The sequence below is a fragment of the Haliaeetus albicilla genome, chromosome 13 (genome assembly GCF_947461875.1).
Source record: "Haliaeetus albicilla chromosome 13, bHalAlb1.1, whole genome shotgun sequence".
NCBI lineage: Eukaryota > Metazoa > Chordata > Aves > Accipitriformes > Accipitridae > Haliaeetus > Haliaeetus albicilla.
Window position 1 is genome coordinate 16,268,516 of NC_091495.1, and position 23,694 is coordinate 16,292,209.

Sequence of the window (23,694 nt, forward strand, 5' to 3'; positions counted from 1 at the left end):
GAAGGCGGGGAGAGTCCGCGGCACGGCCCCGCTGGGAAGCGGCCTCCGTCCCCTTCCGCCCCCCCTCCCCGCGGAACTACACCTCCCAGCGTGCCCTGCGCGGCTCCCATGGCGACGGGGAGCCAGGCCCGGGCCCCGAGGAGCGATGCCCAAGGCCAGGTAACTGGGGGCCCTGCCCGGCTTCGGTGCGGGGAGTTCGCCCCCGCTGCTGTGTGGGGAAGGAGCTGGTGCCCGGGGAGGGCAGCCTGGAGGAGGCAGGCAGGCAGGCAGGCGTAGAAGGGGCCGTTTCGGCCTCTGTCCCCGAAAGCGAGCGGGGCCGCGGGCAGGATGGGGGCACGCCTGGCCCTTGGAGCGAGGAGCCGGTTGCTCCTGTCAGGGACCCCACAGAAAAGGCGGAGATCTAACCCACCACCCCGCAGGTGGCCATGGGGGAGCCTGAAAAGGGGAAGCTCTCGTTTCCCCGAGCAGTATCTTCCCCGGGACACCGAGGACAGGTTCGGAGCCCTCCCGAGTCCACTGACCCGTTACCGGCTACTCCGGTGGCGGCGGCCGGGAGCTCCCCACTCCAGAGACTGCCAGCCTGAGCTGCAGGGTGCTGTGAAAAGCCTTAATCGTTAGAAAACCTTTTAAAGGTGTCTTAAACGTACTCAAAAGAAAACCTCCCGCCACACAGCTGGTATTTACTCAGTGTGTGCCACAAACGGCTGTTGCAGTTACCTGAGGAATTTTACTTAACCTGGTTTTGTTAGAAGTACTTCGACAAGCAGAGGGCATGTGATATGAAACAATAATAACAATAACAGATAATAATAATAAACCGCAATACCCTTCATTTATCCATTTAGGTATTTGCAGGAATTATGGCCTAGCGTCCATTGTTTTTCTCTAATGACCTTCTTTCTTTGTTTTTTCCAACTAGTGATACTTTATGGGATCTTGCTATAGCTGAAGTGGAGAAGAGAGAAAACCCTGATGACGATGGCAAGCGTGTGGAAGTTTGGGAAAAATCAATATTATTTATGGGAAACAAAAATGGGGTAATGCTAAATACTGTTCAATTCTGTGCTTTTCAAACATAGTTTGTGGCAGGGAAAATAGCTGATATTTTCAGATATTAAGGTCCACTTAATTCTTCTAAAGACAAAATATGTCATGTTCTGATTCTGCAGAGATTGGGCATTCCACAGAGTGTGGACCAATGAGACTTTATTACAATTCAGAAGTTCAAGTTTATGGTTTGGAGAGTCAAAACTTCAACCATTGTTATCACTGATGTGCTAATGCTTTGAGGTTTGGCTTCATTAGTTTTTGTAAAAGTAACTGCCGTAAATAATTCTACTCTCTAATTGTTTGACATGTCAAATTTCCCCTTGTAAAGGTTTAACTGGTAACAATTCAATTTGAGTGTACTGATACCAGTTTTGTTGTAGATAGAGGCCTTGACATCCTGCTATGAATTGTGTCTGTATTATGTCAGACCTATTTGAACATGCCTTACCAGTGATTGCAAACTTATGATTCCGCAAGCCTTATTGTCCCATAAGTTTGGTCATTAGTAATTTCATATTTTTCTTCTGTTAGCATTCATTTGTAAAGTAAATAAGGAAATATTTGCCTTTTTGACCAAGTGAGTCATATTTTTAAGAATACAAGTTTTATTTTAGAAGGATTGGTATATGTGCAACCTCTTAATCAGCACTTTTATAATACCTTTTTAGAGCAAATACAGTTTTTACTGTATTTCAGATTTACCTGAAATTCACTTTTTTTTTTGAGATGGGAAAGGACACCAGAGTAAACTGTAGAAGTGCTAACCCCTTCAGTGTGGTATGTTACTCAGCGTCTGAATTTCAACAGTGTAAAGACATTCTTTTATGTATGTTTATTTGTATTTTAAGCATTCTTTTTATTTCCATCTCATTGGTAATAATTAATTCCAGTGGAAACGAAACATTACATAAATGTATTATTAATAATTAAAAACTGTTAAGCAGATTAACAGAGTTGGCCAAGTTGATCACTGTCTAATTTTAAGCCCACTATTCCTATTACTGTATTTGTCATCTCTATTAGTTTATAATTATAATAATGGTAGTGTAACTTGATTCTGACAGAAAGTTGGCTGTTAAGTTTCCACTATAAGGCTACAAACAATTACCTGAGTTTATGCTTTTCCAGTACTTTATTATTGGAATGTTAAGTGAGTGAGTTTCATTTAGTGATACAACTTCTATGCTTTAATGACAGTACACTAGGGTTCTTCTTTGTTTTTAATTTCCAGGGAAAGACCACTATTATACTGAGGTGTCTTGAGAGGTATGTGTTAAATTTTTAAAAGTAGTTTTCAACTGTGGATTAGAATTTTATATAAATAGCTGTATTGTGGGATAATTCATAATAAATGTATACAGATGTTGTATTCTGTGACCAGTTGATCACTTACGGATAAACTTAACTTCCCTTCATTACGACCTGTCATCTGACCCCTTCAGTCCTTCTCCAGTATTAGCTTAAATGGCCATCTGTTCAGGTTGGTGCTGCTACTTCTGTCTTCAGCAAGTGAGATCTGTTGCCTTAAAGCGTCCTCTCTGTGCTGCTGTTTCTAAGCCAAATTCTGAACTGACTGATAAATATAATTTAATAACTGTAGAATTAGCTTGCTTTATTTAGAGGATCTTGACAAAATGAAGTTATTTTTCCTTGCATAGGGAAGAGATTTCAAAGCCAACATTAGCCTTGGAATATACTTTTGGAAGAAGGGCAAGGAGACACAATACAGTGAGTATTCAGAAAGTATAGTCTACCATATCTTTATATATACACACACACACATAAAAATAATATGTGTTTTATTTTTATGTATAAGAATCTTAGGTTTTTTAGTTTATTGTTTGTGAAACAAAAAGGGGGTTTTAATATAATTTTATTTAAATTAGCTAGCTTAATTTTGTATTTTAATCTGTAATATGTTTTTACTTCTCACTAAAACACAGTAGATCAGAGACCAAAGTGTAACACAAAACAATCAGATTAATTTATAAAAACTACCTTGTTTGTTGTGTTTGAGTGCTTTTATTTACCTATTGTAACATTGTATGCATGCCTTTATCTTTAATACACAAAATGAGTAGAAACTGATGAAAATACTTTACAACCAGTTTTGTGAGAAAAGTAGTCATCTTGGACAATGTTAAATCATAATTAAATTTTTGGGTTACTTGTCCATATTGCAAAATTTTGCACTGCAGATTATGTTAACAGAGATATTGAACCCGTTCCCATCACAGCACAGCACAGCACAACACTGCCCAGCAGCAATAACTATTGCTGCAGGTAATTGCTGTTTCTATTACTGAAGCAGGGAGTGGAAAATCTGACTCTGAAAGATAAAAATCACTTAAAACTTTTCCCAGAAACTAAATGCGAAGGTAGAGAGTTATTATTTTTCCAGTTGCAAACTTCTTAAAAAGCAGTAGTCTTGAGCTGCAATAAACAAAAAGAAAGGGAAGAGAACCTGATTTTTTTTTTATGTTTATCATTAATCATGCTTCCTGACTTTTTTACTTTACTGTAGTAATTTATCAAGACAGTCATAGGCATGCCAGGAGTCTTTTGTAAGTGGTGTATGGGATTTCTTGAACATGGGGAGTTTATTATTTGGTTTGTTTTTTCAGAAAATACTAGTGTAATAATATATGTTCTTGTTCTGAGTCACTTGCATGAAAAGCCAGTTTATCAGATGAAGATCTTCTCTTGGCGTTGCATGGAAGCACACATTTCTAACATAACGAAACTCTTTCACAGCCTAAAGATATAGCTCATTTTTGGGAACTAGGTGGTGGAACCTCATTACTGGAACTAATTCGAATACCAATCAGTAGCAACAACATAAGGTAAGTGATTAATATTAGAATTCCAAGGTTAATTTCAGCTTTCCTTCAAATGTAAGTAAATCTCTAGACCTTTTAATGTGGAAAACTCTTTCAAAATGTAAGATAGAACATTTATGATTTTTTCTAAAAATTGTTGTAATACCACTGATACTTTGCTTTGACCTTTCTTTTCATGGTTCTCTCCTAATAAGCCAAGTTCTTAGCAACCTCCAACAACAAGAGAAAGTGATAACATGAAGGAAATAGGTTGGCCTTAAGTAGATAGAACAAGAAATAGAGAAAAAGAGAAGACATAGTATCTTTATGCTCAGTGAAAGAGCAGAGAAAGCAACCTGGGGGCATACAAGAAATAAAATCTTGCTTCCTACTTCTGTATGCAAATGCAGATGCTATCTCTGTGAAGGGCGGTATTTTAGGGTGAAAAACAAGGCAAAAAATTGTGACCAAAAAAATCTCTGGATTTTTGGGAAGTGAAGTGACCGTCTGATAAGAAGATCATTACAAGAGAGATGATATTTCTGAGAGGCACTAAAACTATTGAAATTATTTGAAGACAAAAGGAAACAGGAATTCAGAGAGAATTCAGAGAATGTAGTGAGAAAAATCCATAAAAGTGATGGAATAGCATAGGAAGAAGAAATAAGAAGGTGATGGGGGGGTGCATTTAATGTTTTTTCTGCTTAGGAAAGATGGATTTGAAAGCAGAAGGAGACAAATGGATCAAAAGATAAATTTTGTATTATGATGCACTGCTTTATTTCTTTGGTAGTGAGTTTTAACTTCTGTGGAAAAAAAATAAAAAAGGATGTATACAGTTTTTATCATGTACATTTGCTGCTGTTGTGACTATTGAGATAATGCCATTATTTAGTGAGAGACTAAGACAGAAGGAATAAAAAAAACCACTTTTGGTATGTGAAGCTTTTTGTTTCTAGAAGAGCTTGGGTGGGGGGTGGAAATCTACTATCATTTTTCAACTGTTGTCTAAATGAACTTAACTAACCTCTACCTCCATCAGTCTTTTCTTCTCTTTTTACTGATAAGGAATCTTCTGATGTGGATGGTCTTAAGATTCTTTAATGGGTAGCAACATTGTTCTGTAAGACCGCTTCTGTTCATAAGGCAGTATTTTAACATGCTAGTCAAAAATTCTACCATTTCAGCTTAAGTGCTTTTCACTGGTTTTCTCATCTGTCTGTAGTCAAGCATTTTGCTTATTTAAAAGTTCCATGAACTATATCTAGTTTCACCAAGAGACTTTTCACCAGATTTTTTTCCCCACAGGATTTTAAAGTGAAATTGGACATTCACTTTGCTTTGTAGTCTTTCTAATACCACTCTGGTCTGGAATCCCCTTTTTCAAGTCAGGATGGAATGTGAAGGGATGATTGCATCCATTCATATGGCTTCATTTGCAGTGTTCTTCTTTACAGTTGCACTTTAATGGAGTTAGAGTTTGGGGAGGCAGGGTTTTGGAAGGAGAGGAGTTTATATTAAAGCATTTCTCATCATAATCCACCTTTAAAAGCCTGGTAATTGCTAAATATGTCTTGAGTACTCTGACTTCTTCCGTTTATCTTTCACAAGACTTTCTCATACACCCATTTGAGGTTCCAGCTAACTGGTGCAGTCCATGGCACAGAATATTGCCTGTAACCAGTTTTTTCCATTTCATATTACAAAACAATAATGGAAGTATAGAACTTTCTAATACATTAATGGTTAAGAAAGATCCTAACCATTTGCTAACATTGCTTCATCTAGGATTGTAGAGTTATGAGATGGCAGTGATACATGACAGTAGAAGTGCCCAGTCATACAGGAAGGAGGAGTTAAATGGTCTCAGGATATTTGCATACTTTACTGCTTTGAAACAAAGTCTCCAGAAACAAAGTTTAATATACACAGTCCCCCCAAAACCTCTGATGGAAAGTTGCTAAAGTAATAGTTCTGAACAAGAGACAAGGGAAAGGTTTCTTCAGAACTCAAGCCATCTTCCTTTGCTGTCACATTTAATTCTATCTTAGCATTTGTATTTTCACACTTGTTGCTTTTGGCATTTGTATTACAGGTGTGGTTGTATATGAAAATGTTGATTGTCTCATGCACTAAAGATTTGACCAAATAATGCCTTTTTAATAGGTCATTTGCTGTAGTTCTTGTATTGGATCTGTCCAAACCTAACGAACTCTGGACTACTATGGAGAAACTTTTGCAGGTCACCAGGAACCACGTGAACAAAATTTTAACCAAACTAGAAAAGACAAATCCCGAAGTAGCTACTGAAATTAAACAGAGGATGTGGAACAGTCTGCAGAGGGATCATCCAGTAAGTTACTTCTAATATTTTCTCCAGATGTCACAGGCCTTTATACAGTTAAAGATAATGCTTTTGAAAATCATAAACAACTCTTTTGGATTTTTATGCATGACTGAAAATCCATTTGATGTAGATGAACCTGTTCACTGGAAAATTATAGCAATTTAATAAAAATTCAATAAGAGCAGAAACAAGGAAAGAAGGTTTCTTATATCTTTTTGTTAGATATCTAATGTGATTGTTATGGCATGTTACACCAATCAAAAGAAATAGTTTTAGAGTAGCAGTTTGCTTCCTCCCCCCCCCCCCCCCCCATCTTTTTAAAATGAAGATGAAAACTAGAATGTACAAAAGTCATCTAGCAAGAGACTAGCTGAAGGTACAAATTTAAGCAAAGAATATAGTTATAACAGCCATCAACATGACTATATACTTTGCATTTATTTAAATGTCTATCACAAACTCAATGCCTTTTGATAATCTGACAACTAATTAAATTATAAAGTTTCAGAGATGTTAACATCAGTCCTTTAAACATAATTGCTAACTGAATCTCTGGAAAAGCTAAACTAGATTATGCGCAATAGAAATGAAAAGTCATTGTGCATTAAACCTCTGCAAATGTTGTGTGTATATAATGCATAAATAAGTATTCAACAATTCAAAGACTTGGCACATAAATCTAGTTACTGTAACTTCTATAAAATGCTGCAATACAGCAAATGCTTCTATAGCTCAAAAATTTAAAAGTAACTTAAAATTTATGAGAAAGCAACATATGCAACACTCAGTAAATTTAGAGTATAGGGTTTGGGATCTGCTGGATTGTGATTTTGTTTTTTACTTTTAGAGAAGGTAATTCACAAAAAGAAGATGCCTACAAGCACACTCGTCAATAAATCATGACCACAGTGTCAAGCTTACATATAGGGGCTTACATATTGGAAAACTGCAAGCTTTTTTCAATAAGTAAAAAGAATAGAATTCTCTTCTTAATTGTTAAGAAGAGAAGACTTGTTGTACTTGCCCTGTAGGGAACACAATTGTACCTTCTAAACTAGAATTTCTATTCAGTCTTCATTATCAAAAACAGAAAGGATGCAAACAAAAATGTATGTTACTCCTTGGTTCTCTTTTTACTTTCATCATTTTTCACGGAAAAATTATGTCAGTTTTGTGGGAGAAAATACTATCTTTTGTAGTCAAAATAAACGACAGTTTACTCAGATTTTTATTTGCGTTTTTATCACTAAACATACTTTTGTGATAAACAGGAATTGATGAGGTTCTTAGAGGTTTTTTTTTAAGGATTGGACATATTCCATTGGCCTGGATAAAGAATTATTGGCTGTGATGATAAAGCGTTAGTATATCAATTGCAGACCTTGTTTAACAAAGGCTGGATGCACCTAAAGTAGTCCATAGTCGAAAATTAATTCCATAGTCAAAAGACAAATAGGGTTTAGCATGCCATTTTAATGTTCCTGATGCTATCCTGAATTAATTTTTTCTTAGTTAAGAAACTAAAACTGATTTTTTTTCCACTTCTATATACCATACACCCAACTTTAAGTTATGATAATTTTGCTCAAAGCTTTTGCCTTGACAGTGTATGAGTGAATCCATTATTTTTCCTCTCAAAGTAGAGGATTTTCAGAATGTGCAGCTCCTTGCTAATATAGTGACTGTCATTTAACCTGTATGTGAAATAACTGGTTTTAGAAGGGAACAGTTATGTCAACCTCTGCTACAACACATCTCTTTTCCACTCTGCTGCAACCAAAGCAGCTTGACTAAATGCTTGCCTGAACACAAGGGGATTGTCTCATTTCATATGGACTTGTCGTGGTTTAACCCCAGCCAGCAACTAAGCACCACGCAGCCGCTCACTCACTCCCCCCCCATCCAGTGGGATGGGGGAGAAAATCGGGAAAAGAAGTAAAACTCCTGGGTTGAGATAAGAACCGTTTAATAGAACAGAAAAGAAGAAACTAATAATGATAATGATAACACTAATAAAATGACAACAGTAGTAATAAAAGGATTGAAATGTACAAATGATGCGCAGGGCAATTGCTCACCACCCGCCGACCGACACCCAGCCAGTCCCCAAGCGGCGAATCCCTGCCCCCCCACTTCCCAGTTCCTCTACTGGATGGGACGTCACATGGTATGGAATACACTGTTGGCCAGTTTGGGTCAGGTGCCCTGGCTGGGCATGAGAAGCTGAAAAATCCTTGACTGTAGTCTAAACACTACTGAGCAACAACTGAAAACATCAGTGTTACCAACATTCTTCACATACTGAACTCAAAACATAGCACCGTACCAGCTACTAGGAAGACAGTTAACTATATCCCAGCTGAAACCAGGACAACTACAGGAAAACCTTCCAGATAACTTGAGAATTATTGTAATCCACTTTTTAAAACTTTTATTGGAAGTTAGCTATTTAACAGTTAAATCTACACCCACAGAGCTGTATTTGTCCATTGGTATTGATTTGCATTTTCATGGTTGTTAGGGGACATTTCCTCTTTCTGCTGATATCAAACACTTGAAAATCACGTTAAATCTTTTTTAAGAGTTTGGCAAATGTGATGTGGGGAGGACAAACATGTGACACAAGCAAATCATTCAGCTTAATTTTCTTGAGCGTTTGTCTGTATTACTTTGGGTATGATGCAAGGATGGGAAATGTGTCAAAAAGCCAGTTCTACTAATTCAGTCCGGCAGTTCTGTGAATATATGAGGTTTTTCCTCTCTTCCCTTCCCATCTAATGTTGGAGCTGGAGTATGTAGTGTAAGAGCCCTTTTATGCCAGTAAGTGTTCTGACTGCTCAGAGGGATTATTTCCTGACCATTTATGAAGAAAATGAGAAAATTGTAAAATATAGTATGGATATTGCATTAAAGTTTATTCATCTAACTTAAGGTTTTGAAAAAATAGAGCTTGTCTTCTGTGAATTAATTTTAACCCCTTTCAGTTGTTTTAACAGTTGGAATCTGCTACAGTTTGTTTACACTGCTTAACTGTCACATATCTGTTTAATAGGATTATGAGTTAATTGACCCTTTTCCAATACCCTTGGTGATAATTGGAAGCAAATATGATATTTTTCATGTAAGTAATAATTTTTTTTTTTATATAATTAAAAGATTCCTGGTAAAGATTCTATATACTAAAATCTTGGTAATATAGTAGTAATCATTTGAAGAAAAGTACAGCCAGTCAGCCTTCTACCACAAAAAAAATCTTTCCATCCAACAGCATTAAGGAAGGCATACTGTCATTCCTTCACAAAACACTCTCAAACTGATGATTTTTGAGATGTACTTGGAAAATGTTGAGATACAAGTTGCTGCAGACCAAAGAGGGAAGCAAGAAAACATCATGTTGATGACTTTCTTTTATAATGAGAGAAATTCAGCTCCATGTGTTCCTTCTGACAGGAGCTGTAAGTTTATGGCAGTGAAAGAGGGGCATCTCTCAAGTCAGCTGGTCAGATTTTTTGGTAGTTTTGGCAGCATGAACAGTAAACTATCATTTCAGTCTGGAACTTTTTTTTAAGTACCAAACTTTTTAGAGACAAGTGAGTAATTGCGTCTTTTAGAGGGGAGAGGAAAGAAATGTCAGAGTACTGCTGGATTCTCTCCCAGGACGTTAAAAATCCAAACAAATGCATACTCAATTTATAAACAGCACTTGATCATGAGAAACTAGAACAGTATGTTTGGTTTTTAGCTGCCGTGCTGACAGCCTGTGCTTCTCTGGGTGACTACATAGTGCATTGATAGTTGGCTGACTCTTCGAGTTACTTAATTCTTTATTAATAAGGTACTGTGCCTTCTGTCACACTGAGGCTTTATGCTGAGCCATGACCTCTTTAAAAATCAGTGACTTTCATGTAATAAGCAGAGAATAACAGCCTAATTCCTTTGGGGTCTATGGACAGACTCCTGCAGGCTTCATTAGGACCAGGTTTTCACCCACTTTATTCAGAGAAGGCCGTCTGTATGATCTTTTTATTAAAGAAACATTGATGAAATGGTATTTTTATGCATCTTTCAAATCTTGCAGGTATTACAATTTAGAGAGCATATACCCAAAGGTTTACTGAAAGTTAACGATTTTCACAAAAAGAAAAAATCCTTATTCTTCTAGTAGGCAGTATTTCTACTTCTAAAAATCTAAACCAAAATGAAACAAATTAATTGAAAATTGAATACACATTCCCAATTAAGGAACTTTTTCTGGACTAACATACTGCCTGAATTAGGCTCCGTCTGTAAAAAAGAAACAAAGGGAAATTGTGACATTTCTTTTCAGAGTAGGCTGTTACTGATTCTGTCTTAAGATATAATTATGCTGACAGCTGAAAGCCTCATATATTGTAGCCTAAGTGCATTGCAGTTTATACAAAAAATGAAAAGTTCTAGCTGTAATATTTTGGGTTTTGTTTCTTATGTATATGTTCTGATATCAACTTTTTCAGGAGTTTGACTCTGAAATGAGGAAAATAATAAGCAAGACACTTCGATTTGTTTCACATTATTATGGAGCATCATTAGTGGTGTGTATGTTTACTTTCTAACTAAGGATAGAGAAGATGAGCAATATTTGTGTTACAAAAAAAAATTAAAAAAATAGAAATGTAAAACTCCTAGAGAAAACAGGATTTGATTGGTTTTACAGTAGCTTTCTTCATGGGCTAATCTGTCAGACAGGTTACAGGTATTGACAGGGGATGGATGGATATACCTTGTGAACAAACTACATAATTCCCAGTATCAGCAAAAACTAAATAAAAATAGTTATCTGTTAGGCAACTCAGTTCCCATATTGAGTTTACTGCATGTCTGGCAAAATATTTTTGGTACAAGAAAGGAGGATGGGCAAAACTGATCACCCTAGATAGAATTAGAGAACTGGCCTTTTTGGTAGAAGCACAAACTTACATCTAGTGACCTGGCTTTGGCAGATTTAAAAACTTATAACCAAGGGCTCATCTTCACAGCAGTTAAGCATAACAGATTATCACACTTAGAGTGTGGAAGAGTAAAGGCAGGAATTTTTTTACAGTAATGAGTAGGAACTGCCAACCATGAGGACAATGAAGTATTTATGTGGCTATATAAATTGATTTGGGGTTTGGCAGATCACCTTCTGAGTAAAGGCAGAAACATGCATGCTCAAGTTCGCAATCCAAAAAAGCTGCCTCTTGGGCTCTCTCTACATCAGAAGATGGTTCCAATTGTATCAACCATCATTTATGTAATAAATAATATTTAATAGTGGCTTATTTTGATTACCAGACAATTTATGTTTGCTTTAAATTGTTATAATCACAGCGTGTCCATTTGTATCCATGTAAAATTGTACAGCTTTTGTACTTTGACACATGATTTCATCTTTTGTTAACTGAGAATACAACTGTCTTAATTTAATTTTTTTTTAAGTATTTAAGCATTATTGTCATTAAAAATTAAAAACTAGGAGCCTAAAACTTTGGCTGCTCAATCCTGATTCCCATTGAAAAGAGTGGGAGAAACTTACATTTCCCACAGTAGGGGTCTGACTTCTTTCTCAAAGACGTGAATCTGGATATAGAATATAGGATACAGAAGACAGGAATGAGCTTGCTGTTTGAGAAGATACTCTGGGAGCTGCTTTCTGATAAATCTGTACCAGTTCTGCCACTATCAAGCTGCTTTTGTGATGTGTGAACAATTTTATAGTTATTCATTACATTTCTAAATGTTTATGGTATTCTGGATAATTTTTAATGTAGTCTAAAATCTTAATAAGTCATTAGTCTTGGGCAAAAGATTTGTGTCTCAATGTGCATACTTCAAAAGTTTTGAATTAATATTTTAAAATTTATTCTTTAATCTTTATACTGTTTTCCATTTAATCTTTCTTGATCTATATATTCAGTGACAAGTACATTCATGTTTTGGAAAGGGAGGGTGAGATTTTTATTCTAGTAAATTCAGTGAACACATACCAAATTTATTGAAGTCAGGAATTAGCCAGGCTCTATCTGAAATCCTTTATGTGGATGACATAATGTAATATTTCTGTGATGGAAGATCATAATGTATATTTTGTTTTCTGATTCATTTAGTTTACCAGTAAATCTGAGGCTCTCCTGCTGAAAGCCCGTGTTCTTATTAATCATTTGGCATTTGGCTATGATAAAAGGTACCGTAATTGTTGTCTAACTATTAAATATCTTGCCCAGAGTCTAAAAGTACCTAATAAAAATATTCTAATCACCAAAACTTTTTTTTTTTTCTTAAATGTGATCTCTGAAAGATTCCTGTTCATGGATTTTGACTCCTATGTCTCAGCTGTCTATCTCTGCACAGGACAGTGATAACTCCTTGGTTTTGATTCCAAAACTGATGGCTTAGAAACATGGTTACCACTAGTATTGAGTAGATTTTTATTTGCATTTATTTGTATGCAAAGCCCAGTAAGAGTCTAGTCTTGCTAGAATAATGTAATTTTTCATTGATTGCTAAATGCTCACTTGATACATTTTCTTTTTTTCTATTTAGCAAGTCTGTATCGGTGGATCACAGCAAACCTCTATTTATACCAGCAGGCCTGGATTCACTGAGCCAAATAGGTTAGGTCATTTCCTGTTCATTGTGTTTGTTGCTTAATTGTTTTTGAAAACGAGAAAAAAAATTTAGGCAAATAAAAAATAAATTATAGCACATCAGCAGCAGTTTTAACAGATTATTGAAGGAAATGGCTTAGAAAGTTTAAAATTATCGTTCAGTATTTATATTATTGAGAATTACTTGTGCAGGTTTGTCAGACAGTTTAATAAAGTATTGGGACTACTTCAAATAGTAAAGTACCAACAAGCTTAAATCTGAAAGAAAATATAATGTACAGTACCACTCAGCTCGTTTCATGGTAGGAGATCAATGTTTTTTCAAACTTGTTGCAGCTTGTCACTATAGAAGATAAAATATTAAATTAGATCATTATCCAAAATGATTTGATAATTTATGTTGTTATGACAACATACTTGTATCACTTTGTGCTGTGCTGTAATCCTTAGGACCACCACCTGCCTCCGATAGTGATATCGGAAAGATGCGTGCAAACACACCTTTGGAACTGTGGAAAAAAGTATTTGAGAAAACCTTTCCTCCCAAGGTCAGTATTTACATGTCTGCTGCACAGCTTCTTTTCACACAGAATAGTAGTAATATCACTACTAATTTTTTTCTTTCAAGCCCGGCGACTGGAATTTCAGTCTCATTTAGCAGTTTGTTTCTTCTAACCTTTTTAATTCATAAATTTTTAAAAGATACAGATTTGTATGTAGTAGTGCTTTGATCATTAGCTTCTACATCTTCAGTCACCTTCCTAGATTTAGTAATAATGGAAGTACTGATGTAACCCTCTGTTTTTTCCAAAGTTATACCATTGCCTTTCATTATATTGAGACACAAGCTATACTCAGTGTTTTTGGAATTCTGTAAGGTCACATGTCCCCTAATATCTAAACCAAATGACAATGATGTTCCAAGAAGAGAGCTCTTTCTGGCTGCAGCAAGCTGCTGGTCCTTGTTCTCCTAGAGCATGAGGCTTTGAATGAGGCGAGTGTGTTAGAGTTCCTTGCCAAAATCCATCATTTTGCTCTGGGAAGTGTTTGGATTTGCAAGGTAGTTAGATTCCCTTGGTACCTATGTAGTGATAAATCTTGCACATATTTCAGAAGTTTCTGGTCCCAAGAGGCAAACCCCCAAATACTTCTTTTCAGTAAAAGTAATTGCTGTTGTTAGGAAATCAAAATTCTTTTCTATTTGACCTGAGCAAATACAGGCTGCTGCTTTCTCTTTGTGTACTAGACTGTATCACAGTTCTCTAACCCTGTCCATTTCCTACTCTACAGCTTACCTGGGCAGGCAAGGAGGTCAGTCAGGGCTATGCAACTGTCTCTCAAATTATGGTGCACAAACTGGGCTTTTTCTAATTTTCAGTCTATGGATCTCCATTCTTGGTGAGAAGGAATCTGAATTCATTCTTTCCCGCTCACTTGACTGCTACATATCAAAGCCTGCAAATTATTTCAGGTGGTTTGTGACCAGAATAAATTATCACTAAGATGCTGTTCTCGCTACAGTATGCCCCAACATGATAAAGACTAAACTTTACTTTTCAGAAACTATACAGAGCTGTTATTTTTCATGTTAATTTTCCTCATAGCCTTTTTAAAACACAATAAACAAACATTCCACCACCACCACCACCCACCCAGTAACTGCTGTACTCCTCCTGAAGCAGCTGGAGAAATGAATGCATTTCTCATCTTGCAAGCTCCATCAGTGTTCTAAGGTATCAGTCTAAAGAAGATTTAAAGATTTTCCAAGTAGATTCTCAGTCTTCTGTTTTGGTTCCAAAATATGCTTTAAACTTTAAAGCTATTTTTATGCATTGTAAATTTCTTTTTCCATCACCTCATCTAATAGTAAGTCTAATTCTGCTTTATTTTATTCTATCATTTGTATGATTGCCTTCTTGCTACTTTCTGTTTGTTATGAGTAAGGAGAAAACTGCAGGACAACATTTTTTAAAAAGTTCTTTATTTGATAGTGTTTCTTTCTATTAGTGTATTTGCTTCTTTGGAATTAAAGTTTTAGTTCCTTCAAGGTTAGTAAATGAAAATTCAGGTATTTGGCAAAAAGATAGTAATCAATTTCTCAGCTATTGAAGTAACGCTTCTGGTAACCAGAACTGAATTCTAGTCTTAAGTATTAAATGCTCTAGCAAGAGTAATCTTAACTATGCCCAAATGTCATGGGCCAGAAAGGATATTTTCATTTTGAGGAGAGAATAATAAACAACTACCAAATGAGAATATTTTCTTTCCTTTAAGATCTAACTGCACTATTACTTTCTGATCATTTTACCAATGTTAAGATTTGGGGGTTTTAATCTAATCTGTGTCCTATAGCACAGAATTCTTCCATAAATGCAAGATTTTAATACATTTGTATTAAAAGCAAATAATTCCATTAGATCTGCAGCATGGCATTTTCTTGTTAAAAGAACAGAAGATAAAATTTATTACTTGGGGTTTTGTCATTTCTTCTTTTAGAGTTTCTGTGATTTACAAGATACCAAGGACCCTGCACAGGATTTACAATACATCGAGTATGAAGTCGATATCATGAGAGCTCAGAAAAACCAGGTGTGTGGTAGTTCTCCAACTGCTGTTCACAGTCAGGTATTCCAGAACAACCAGCATTGCTGAATTAATTGTAGAATACGCTCGTAGTTTTGCCTTTAAATAACTTCAACTTTCATTTTCAGCCTAGTAGTTGGTTGGGGTTTTTTTCCATTGGTACACTTCTAGCCAGTAGAGCATTGTTAGATCTCAAAGTTTTGGCTCTATGGTTTCTTTAGAAATGAATAATCCAAATTTTCCCTTTCTTTTCCAGAATTATTCATTAAAATAATACTGAAGCAAAGCTGTGAAGCTTTCTTGGCAGTAATTTTTCCACTTCTGCACCCTGTACTCTCATTTGGGTGTTGACTAGCAGAAAGTCTAGGAAGTGGTATCAAGGTTTGGGGTGGGGGCTATTTACTTTTTATATTTTTGTCTTTCTACTTCAAAACTATTTAAACTGGAAAGGTACTGAGATAATAATATTTCTGACTTGAGTTTGCAGGCTATGTACTTTTTATCTTAGAGTGAACAGAGTTATTCCACAGAGTGATATTTGGCTTACCCCTGAATTCCAGGAAAGACCTTTAGTGGGGAAAGGGCCTTTTATTTTTTCTTACTAATTTTGAAGTGTTTCTGCATTTCCCTACGCTTGTGGTGAATTAATTTTACAGAAAAAATCTATGGCAAACTAGATGAAGTTCAGAACGTTGCCTTATAGATATCAGTGTATAACATCACGTGAGTAGAAATACTGTATACAGTCTTCATTGATATCATAGGTATGGGTCTGTCAGTCCAAGATTTGTGTATTTTTCTTTGTTTGGAAGAATTATCACATACTGAGTCTGGAAACTCTAATTTGTATAGATTCATCTGTTTCACACACAGAAAATTGTTTGCTAGAATGACTGAGAAATGTTCCACTCTATTCTCACAGCTTATATGTATGTGGGCTATTTGTACACCATTTAACTTCTTTGTGGACCAAGTTACTGTGGTTAAAGGAGGTTTTTCTAAGAGTGCTTTAAGATGATGGATTGTACCAATCTAGATCTCGCATGCTTTTACAGACCCCCACTCTTAAGATGAAAGGGAGTTTTATTGAATCGCACTGCAGTTAATCTCAACTAACCCTAAAATACCATAGCAAATTTCATCTTTTTGCATGCTTGTAAAAGAAAGCCAAAGGATTAGATTATTACTGCTGTCTCTGTCAAGTTTTTGTAGAGTTTAGTTAGATTGCATAAGGCAGTAAACCCATAGTTACCTGATCCAAAGAAATACATTAATAATGTAAAAGAATAAAGCAATTTCAAGAATCCCCTGCAGTCTTTGAACTTGCATGTTACCTGTAATATCCTGTTAATGTAGGCATCAGTTCTGAATTTTGGTTACATCAAGAGCAGTCTTAGAAATCATTAAAATTTGTAAAGTACATTGCTTTTTATAATGTAATCTCATACCCAGTGTATCTATATATCTCAAAATAACTGTATGGTGTACTAGGTTTGTTATTTTTAGATAATACTTATGTCTTGCAAAAGAAGATACTGGTATGTGTTGATTAAATCATACAAGAAATTATTAATTTTTTTGTTTTAAACAAAAGAGACAGGCTTTTAGAATCTTAATCAGTTCAAGGGCATTGCAAACCAGTAGCTTCTTTTAGTTGGACTACTACAAGTAATTTGAGCATTAAAGAGAAAATTACTTTTGTTATCTAGAGCTATTTCCTAAACTTCTCTATCATGAAGTTCAATTTTTACAAGATTATTTGCACATTATTAAAATGTTTTATACTCCAAGACTTTCATTCAATTTGGAATGCACCAAGATAGCAATATACATCTAAAAGAAAAGAACTCTGTAGTTGCAGTGATTCTTGAAGTGTGTTTGGATTTCCCAGTTATACAAAAAGTGGCACAAAAATCCTATTTTTAAAGGAAGATTTTAAATGCATTGTAAGTCTAACATTCTTTACAGAGTTCATGATATCTATTGCGTAGGAGGAACAGTATATTAAGATGTTCAATATGCAACATGTTGCTAATGGGACATAATGCAAAATGAAAGTTTCATATGACAACAGCGTATATTTTAAAATCACTGAAGTGCATGTTACTATTTCCCTTGGTTACTTTCAGTTAATTAATATGCCACTTTGGACTCTAGGTGATAACCAGTTTGCTTGTTTATCTCAAAGATAAGCTTTAAAGGCAAAATAAACACAAAAACATAGCAACTGAAACAAATACAGCCCCTGTCACTGAGTCTGATAGAAGAATTAGCATACCTGACTGACTCAGTCTTCGTCAGAACTGCTCAATAATACTGTAATAGATTTATAGATAACTGGCAATCTATTAAATCAGTTCCAACTTTGTAACCTTGATTAAAGGGTTTCTCTGCAGCTAGGGTTTGTATGCTCTAGCAGAGTAAAAGGTTAAATTCTCAAGTATAAAATTAGAAAACAGTTTAAAAAAAAAGTACAGAAACAAGAAAGTAACTGGCTTACTCCCATGTACTGTCTGTCAGCTACTATTTATGAGATGCTTTTTTGGCTGTAGAAGTTAAGACTCCAGCTCATCAGCATTCTGCCACAAAAGTGTTTTCTTTTAGACCATATTATTTTGCCTCCTTGTCATTTTCAGAGTTAACTATGAGACGTACCACTCTATTTCTAGACCTTTTTGCTCTGGAAAGCTGTCTGAGGCTACCTTTTCCTCACTGTACCTTTGTTCAAGAGCACATCTCTCTTTCTCAACTATGCCTTTTCTGAATTCTTTTCCTAGTTCTTACCCTACAGACATACACTGTGTAGGTTTATATCAGATAGTGCTGTTGCAATTGTTTACTGCTTTTTCATTCTCTGGAGTTAAGCTCTGAGAGAGAGAATACAGCACCAGGGGACCTTTTTGGAATTTACTTTTTTAATGTATATCTTAACTAGCAGATTCTCTCCAGGAATTACTGGAATTTTGTGCTCTTTGCAGGACTTTCAAGATTGAAGAAAAACATTCGTTTTGCATATTTATTAGGCCTTAAACATGAAGCTTGCTGTTAACTCTTCATACAGTCCATGTATAACATAAACAACATGGCAAACTTGTCATCAATTTCTCCATTCTCTGCTAGCTTTTTGACTTGTGATGCTTTAAGGTCAACTTAATTTAATTTTAGGTACACAAGTAACTTGAATAAGAGTGAGATCTTTTAAAACAATATTGTTGATAGAGCTGCACATATGCCACCTGCATCTGTGAGCACCTATGAGTGCATGAAAGTCTTGTTCCTTAGTTCCTTCTAAGTGTTTGTGACAGTGAGATGGCACATGGGGGTGTCTTCTCTGTTTCCTTTAGAAATGCTCTCTACCACAGAGGCAAGTACTCTGTCTTCTCAGAGGTTTTTGTTTGTTTCAGGTCTTAGCTATCATGTTATGCTTTGTACTGCTAATACTTAAAATAGGTCTTGGACCGTTTTCATCTGGACATTTGACTGCAGCTTCATTCGTTGACGCAAATGATGAAGCTAACCTTGAGCTCAAAGAATTGGTTAGCCTCCCAGTCAGGTGCTTAGGAAGTCAGTGTCACACAATGCCAAAGTCCACAATTACTTGTTCCTTGTTACACAGAGGTATTTCTTTAGGGCTTGGTGCCAGTGTTAGCTGAAGCCTAATGCCATAAAGTATACTACAAAAAAAGAAAAAGTAGATGCCTGGTGTAGTTTGGTGTCAGCTAACAAGAAGTAATGGAAGCAGATCTCAGTGAATAGGGCTGTAACTGTTAAGACTTTAGCAAGTCATGAACAGAAGAAGGGAAAGTTCTATAACATCTCGCAAGGAAGCATAGTCCTATTTCTCCTAAAGTAGGAGTAACCTAATTAACCATGTCACTCGCAACTAAAAGTCAATTCAGTGTCAGATCCGCAGCTGTCTGAGGTGGGGACTGTGTTGGCCAACAGAAAGAGCCATATTTTTTTCAGCATACTTTTTGCTGACGTGACCATATTGCAGAACTTCAGGAGACAATTTCAATCTCATTCAACAAAAGAGAAGATTACATGTTGTGCAATGAACCTCCTTGGTCAGATCAGTGTTACTGGGCAGAGAAGTACAACAGGCAACTTAACATGGGTAGCAGAGCAGTAACATCTTTCTCCAGAGGGGGAGAAGTGCTAGTCTTCATATTGAGGAGAAAAAGTTATTTAGGATGTTTACTCAGCTGCCAAGAATAAGCTTTCTTGTTTTCACAAGAAAGCATGTCCAAATGGGTACAAAAGATTTATTTTATGTTTTTTTTAAACCAACTTAAAGAGGGTTATTAGAGCACTGTTATTAAATCTCCTACTGAAGTTTAAGTGCTTAAGATTTTTAATCCTTGCTTCAGTACTTGGTTATTTTCACCACGTTCCAGATTGAGGGCACTTTTAGTAAGAAACTGCATGAAAAATAAAGTTAAAAGTCATATCAGTCCCTCAGAACTGAGGAGATGGAACAATTAAGGCTTTTCCTACGATCTTAATTTTTCCTCCTTGTTTGTAGACATTATAGTATTGTCTTTAATTACATGATCATATACTATTTTGCTGATGTCTCAATTCAATTGTTCAGTATTTCTTTTCATCATCCTTATTCTTTGTGTACCTTATTTCTCAACCTGCCATTCAGACACTTCAATGAACACAAAAGTATTAATTTTTTTTCACTGAGAATGTGTGGTACTGTTATCTTATCTGAGTGTCTCACAAACATCAGTTAAGTCTTTCTTCCCAATCCCTTTATGAGATTAGGTGTGATCTGCTCCATTTGACAGATGAAGAATTTATAGAAACACAGAAATACAGAAGCATTAAGGTTAAAAAAAAAAAATTAAAATCTGCTTTATACCAGTGTTGAGACATCTAGGACAAGTTGCTAGCACTAATAATGTTTACATTGAAAGTATATTTAAATTGCAGTAGTTAATTCTTTGTAAATCTGATCTGTGCCCCATACACTTGGTACCCGGAAAACAAAGGAAGCATAATGCTGGTGTGAACATTTGGCATACTTTGAGATACATTCTTTCGTAGGATCTTCTTTCAGTTTGGGGAGAGGATCTCTTAGCTGATTGTATAGTTATAGTATATTCCAGAATTCTGCTTATGTTTGTAGTATAGGACTTTATGAGCAGGAAGGTACCCTTTTTCAAAAGGGTCTCTGGAGTGATCTTTAAACTGCATTTGAGAGATTTTTCCATTACATTTCTGACTGATGGGGATTTATTTTACTTTGTTTTGCATGAAAACTGAAGAAGTGTACTTTCCTGACAGCATTTTTTCTCCTGAATCACTGAATCTGTTGAAGACTATTTTTTGTAAATATCCTTCCATTTCATCCCTTCTTCTTTCTTTCATTCCTCGTTGTTTAAATGCTAGTCTTACCTAGATATGTCTCCAAAACAAATATTTATCTTTTTGTTCTGTACTTCTGTATGTAGTGGAATAGCTATACAGTTTTAATGTATACTGTGGTTTTAGATACTTTGCATTTCTGTATTGTTTTGAATTGCCTTTACACTGAATTGCCTTCTAGCTAGCTAAAATTACAGCAAAATAAATTCTGCTAAATTATCTGCCTCTTTCTTGAAACAGTTTAGTCAGATGACAAATCTGTAAGGCTAATTATTTAGGCAATACCTGTAGACATGACCTGCAGACAGCATTGTCATTATATGTAAAACTTCATTGTCTAATTTTACCCCTTCCTGTAGCCTTTGAGATAGTTGTTAGAATTGAAATTATTTACTTAGCATAAACCAGGTTACATGTGCTCCCTAAAACATCACAGTATTCCTTCTATTCCTAACTGTTGGCATGTTTCCAACAGTTCAGTATGTTCCAAGATCATAATTACTTTATATTAATAACGAGAGAGTGAAAATACTGAGTAAAGACTGGCTTAGAGAGAGAACAGTTCAGAAGTACTAGAGCTGTATTTAATAATGCAACTTACTAGATTTAGACTAGACACAATATGTTCTGTGTCAGTCATCTATGAGTTACTCAACTGTAAAACTAGACTCCTGCAAGCATCATAAAGAATATGCACTAATTAAAAATTTTCTTCCTGCTCATAAATCTGTGGTGCTTTCTGAAAATTTTGCACTGCTAACAAAGTTGCTGAAGTTATTTCCTGAGAGAGAGAAAATCCCATTTATTATCTCCATACAATTTTTAGGTGATTGTTTCTTTGTTGGTCTGCCCTTTATTTTCTTCTTCCTCCCTCTGTGCTCTGGATTGAGAATTAATACTTCTATTAAATTCACCTGGTGTGAATTTTGTTAATTTTGTCAGTTCTGGTATCTGTATACCTACAGTGAAATCTCCCTTACTCTGTCAAGTCCATTCTATTAAAAATCAGAATATCAATCATATAAAGCACATGCCCACTTTTAAAGGTCTTTGCTACATTTATACTAATCACTGGTTTATGTCCACTTCTTTTCCTGATCTAAGTAAGGTATGATGACTTTTTTTGTATTGCAAGTAGTACACGGTTAGGTCTAACAGTACCTCAATAGAGTATCATATTCCTGCAAATACACTGGAAGCCTTCATATTCTTAAATGAATGAAAAGCAATCTTAGTGCTTTCTAAATTAATTTTTGCTGAAAAAAATCTTCAGAAATAATTTCTGACAGTATACACCACTACATAAAATTCAGAAGATGAAATTGTTATTTGGTAACATTGCTAGAACCTTTTATTATAGGCTTCAAAATTCCCAGTAGTACTTTTGACTGAAATGAGGTAATTTGTCTACCTCAGTACTACTCAGCTGATGTCAAGTATAGCACAATGTAGACTGCTTCATCTTTCATACCTAATTAGCTTTATGTATACCTCCACAACTTGAGCCTCTGTTTGCTTTTAATAATCCAGTTACTATCTAGAAGATGCATAATTTTAATTACCACATTGGGCTTGCATTTTATTTTTACACAGAGATGCTAACTTTTCAATCTACTAAACAGTACCACCTGAAAGAATATTTTAACTACTAATTGAAAACCAAAACAAAACAGAAGTAAAAGCATGGCATCATTGCCTGTCATGAGTAATACACTTCCTGAAAAACCTCAAACAATGATGAATAACATTTCCACAAATATCCAGTACTATAGATTGAATAGATATGGTATGACAATTTCCTAAACATCCATTACATTCCCCTAAAATATATTTCTGCTTACTGCTTTCTGGACAAGCCTGTGTTCTGCAGGGGTTTCTGAGGTCCACTGGTAGCTCTCTAAGTTATCACACTGGTGACATATAAACTTACAGAAGTTCATTTCAGTTCTGCGCTTAAAAAAAAAAAATAAGGTAGGCTTTGTTCTTTTATTCTTCTAGTTTCTTTTCTGTAATCTTAAGGAACTAATCCATTTTGCTTCTTGAAAGGCTCTGACTTCATGTGTGTGAAACAGTAGTTTCTGTTGGATAATTCCGGTTTCTCTTTTTAAAACACATGTAGTGTTACATTTCTGCATGTTCATAGGGAGCCTGGTTTCTCAAACAATGTCTAAGACAAAATTTCTTCTTCTCTAGAAAGTATCTAGGTATAAATAAATAACTAAAATCCAGCTCCCTATATGAGAACAAATGTGACAAAATTTATAGCACTTAGTATAATTTCGTTAAAGATAAAAATATATATAGTACATTTTTTCTACACTGAAAAATGTTTGTACATGCTTTAAATGTTCAAGTGGCTAATGTATGTATCTTATAACTTTTAGTCATGAGGAGATTAGATTAATATGTATGTATGTTTCTGTTTTAGGAACTTGAACAATACAAAAGAAATGCCTCTAAATCCTGGAAGGAAATGGATTTGGACTCTGATTGATGACCTGCTATAGGTGTCTTCAGCTTAACATTTACAAAATTACTTTAATCATTTTAACATTACACTAGCAATTTAATCTGATGCAGTAGAAAACATACAATGTGAAACTACAAAATTAGTATTTATTAAGCATTCCTGTTATTATTTTTAATAAAAAGAGCTGTTTATTCATTCAGTTCAAATTTAACTATATCTTAGTACTGACATAAGAGTTTTAAAAAGTGGTGAGAAAGGAATTCCAGGTTGGTCAGAGATGGATTTGAATATGAAGACTGGCATTAGTCAGTTCTTCTGCCCTAAACATGTATTTAAATACAAACAAGTTTTCACACCCAAAATATGAAACTGCATAGTAAAGTGTGCTAGGCATCTTTTCCTAGTTCTTTGCATATATAATTC

The 23,694-nt window shown here is 35.4% G+C and overlaps 1 protein-coding gene across 4 annotated transcripts; it reads left to right on the forward strand.

Annotated features, from left to right (window-relative positions):
• On the forward strand, positions 1-23,466 carry DYNC2LI1 (dynein cytoplasmic 2 light intermediate chain 1). Of its 4 annotated transcripts, XM_069800268.1 has the most exons (13): positions 2-159; positions 920-1,037; positions 2,282-2,316; positions 2,709-2,778; positions 3,805-3,893; positions 6,036-6,222; positions 9,269-9,337; positions 10,710-10,787; positions 12,342-12,418; positions 12,778-12,848; positions 13,293-13,390; positions 15,339-15,431; positions 23,230-23,466. In XM_069800268.1, the coding sequence occupies exons 1-13, from the start codon at positions 146-148 to the stop codon at positions 23,293-23,295; spliced, it is 1,065 nt and encodes a 354-aa protein (XP_069656369.1). In that variant the 5' UTR covers positions 2-145; the 3' UTR covers positions 23,296-23,466. The 4 variants fall into 4 exon arrangements, with proteins under 4 accessions (XP_069656370.1, XP_069656372.1, XP_069656369.1 ...); XM_069800269.1 differs by lacking the exon at positions 10,710-10,787 and having other exon boundaries at positions 1-159; XM_069800270.1 differs by lacking the exons at positions 2-159; positions 920-1,037 and adding an exon at positions 1,051-1,827.
• The last annotated feature ends 228 nt before the right edge of the window (positions 23,467-23,694 follow it).

Excerpts from the sequence above, each read along its gene's own strand:
- DYNC2LI1 (XM_069800268.1), top strand. Across the intron at positions 1,038-2,281 it reads TTATGGGAAACAAAAATGGG|GGAAAGACCACTATTATACT; the intron begins GTAATGCTAAAT and ends TTTAATTTCCAG. Across the intron at positions 10,788-12,341 it reads ATTATGGAGCATCATTAGTG|TTTACCAGTAAATCTGAGGC; the intron begins GTGTGTATGTTT and ends TGATTCATTTAG.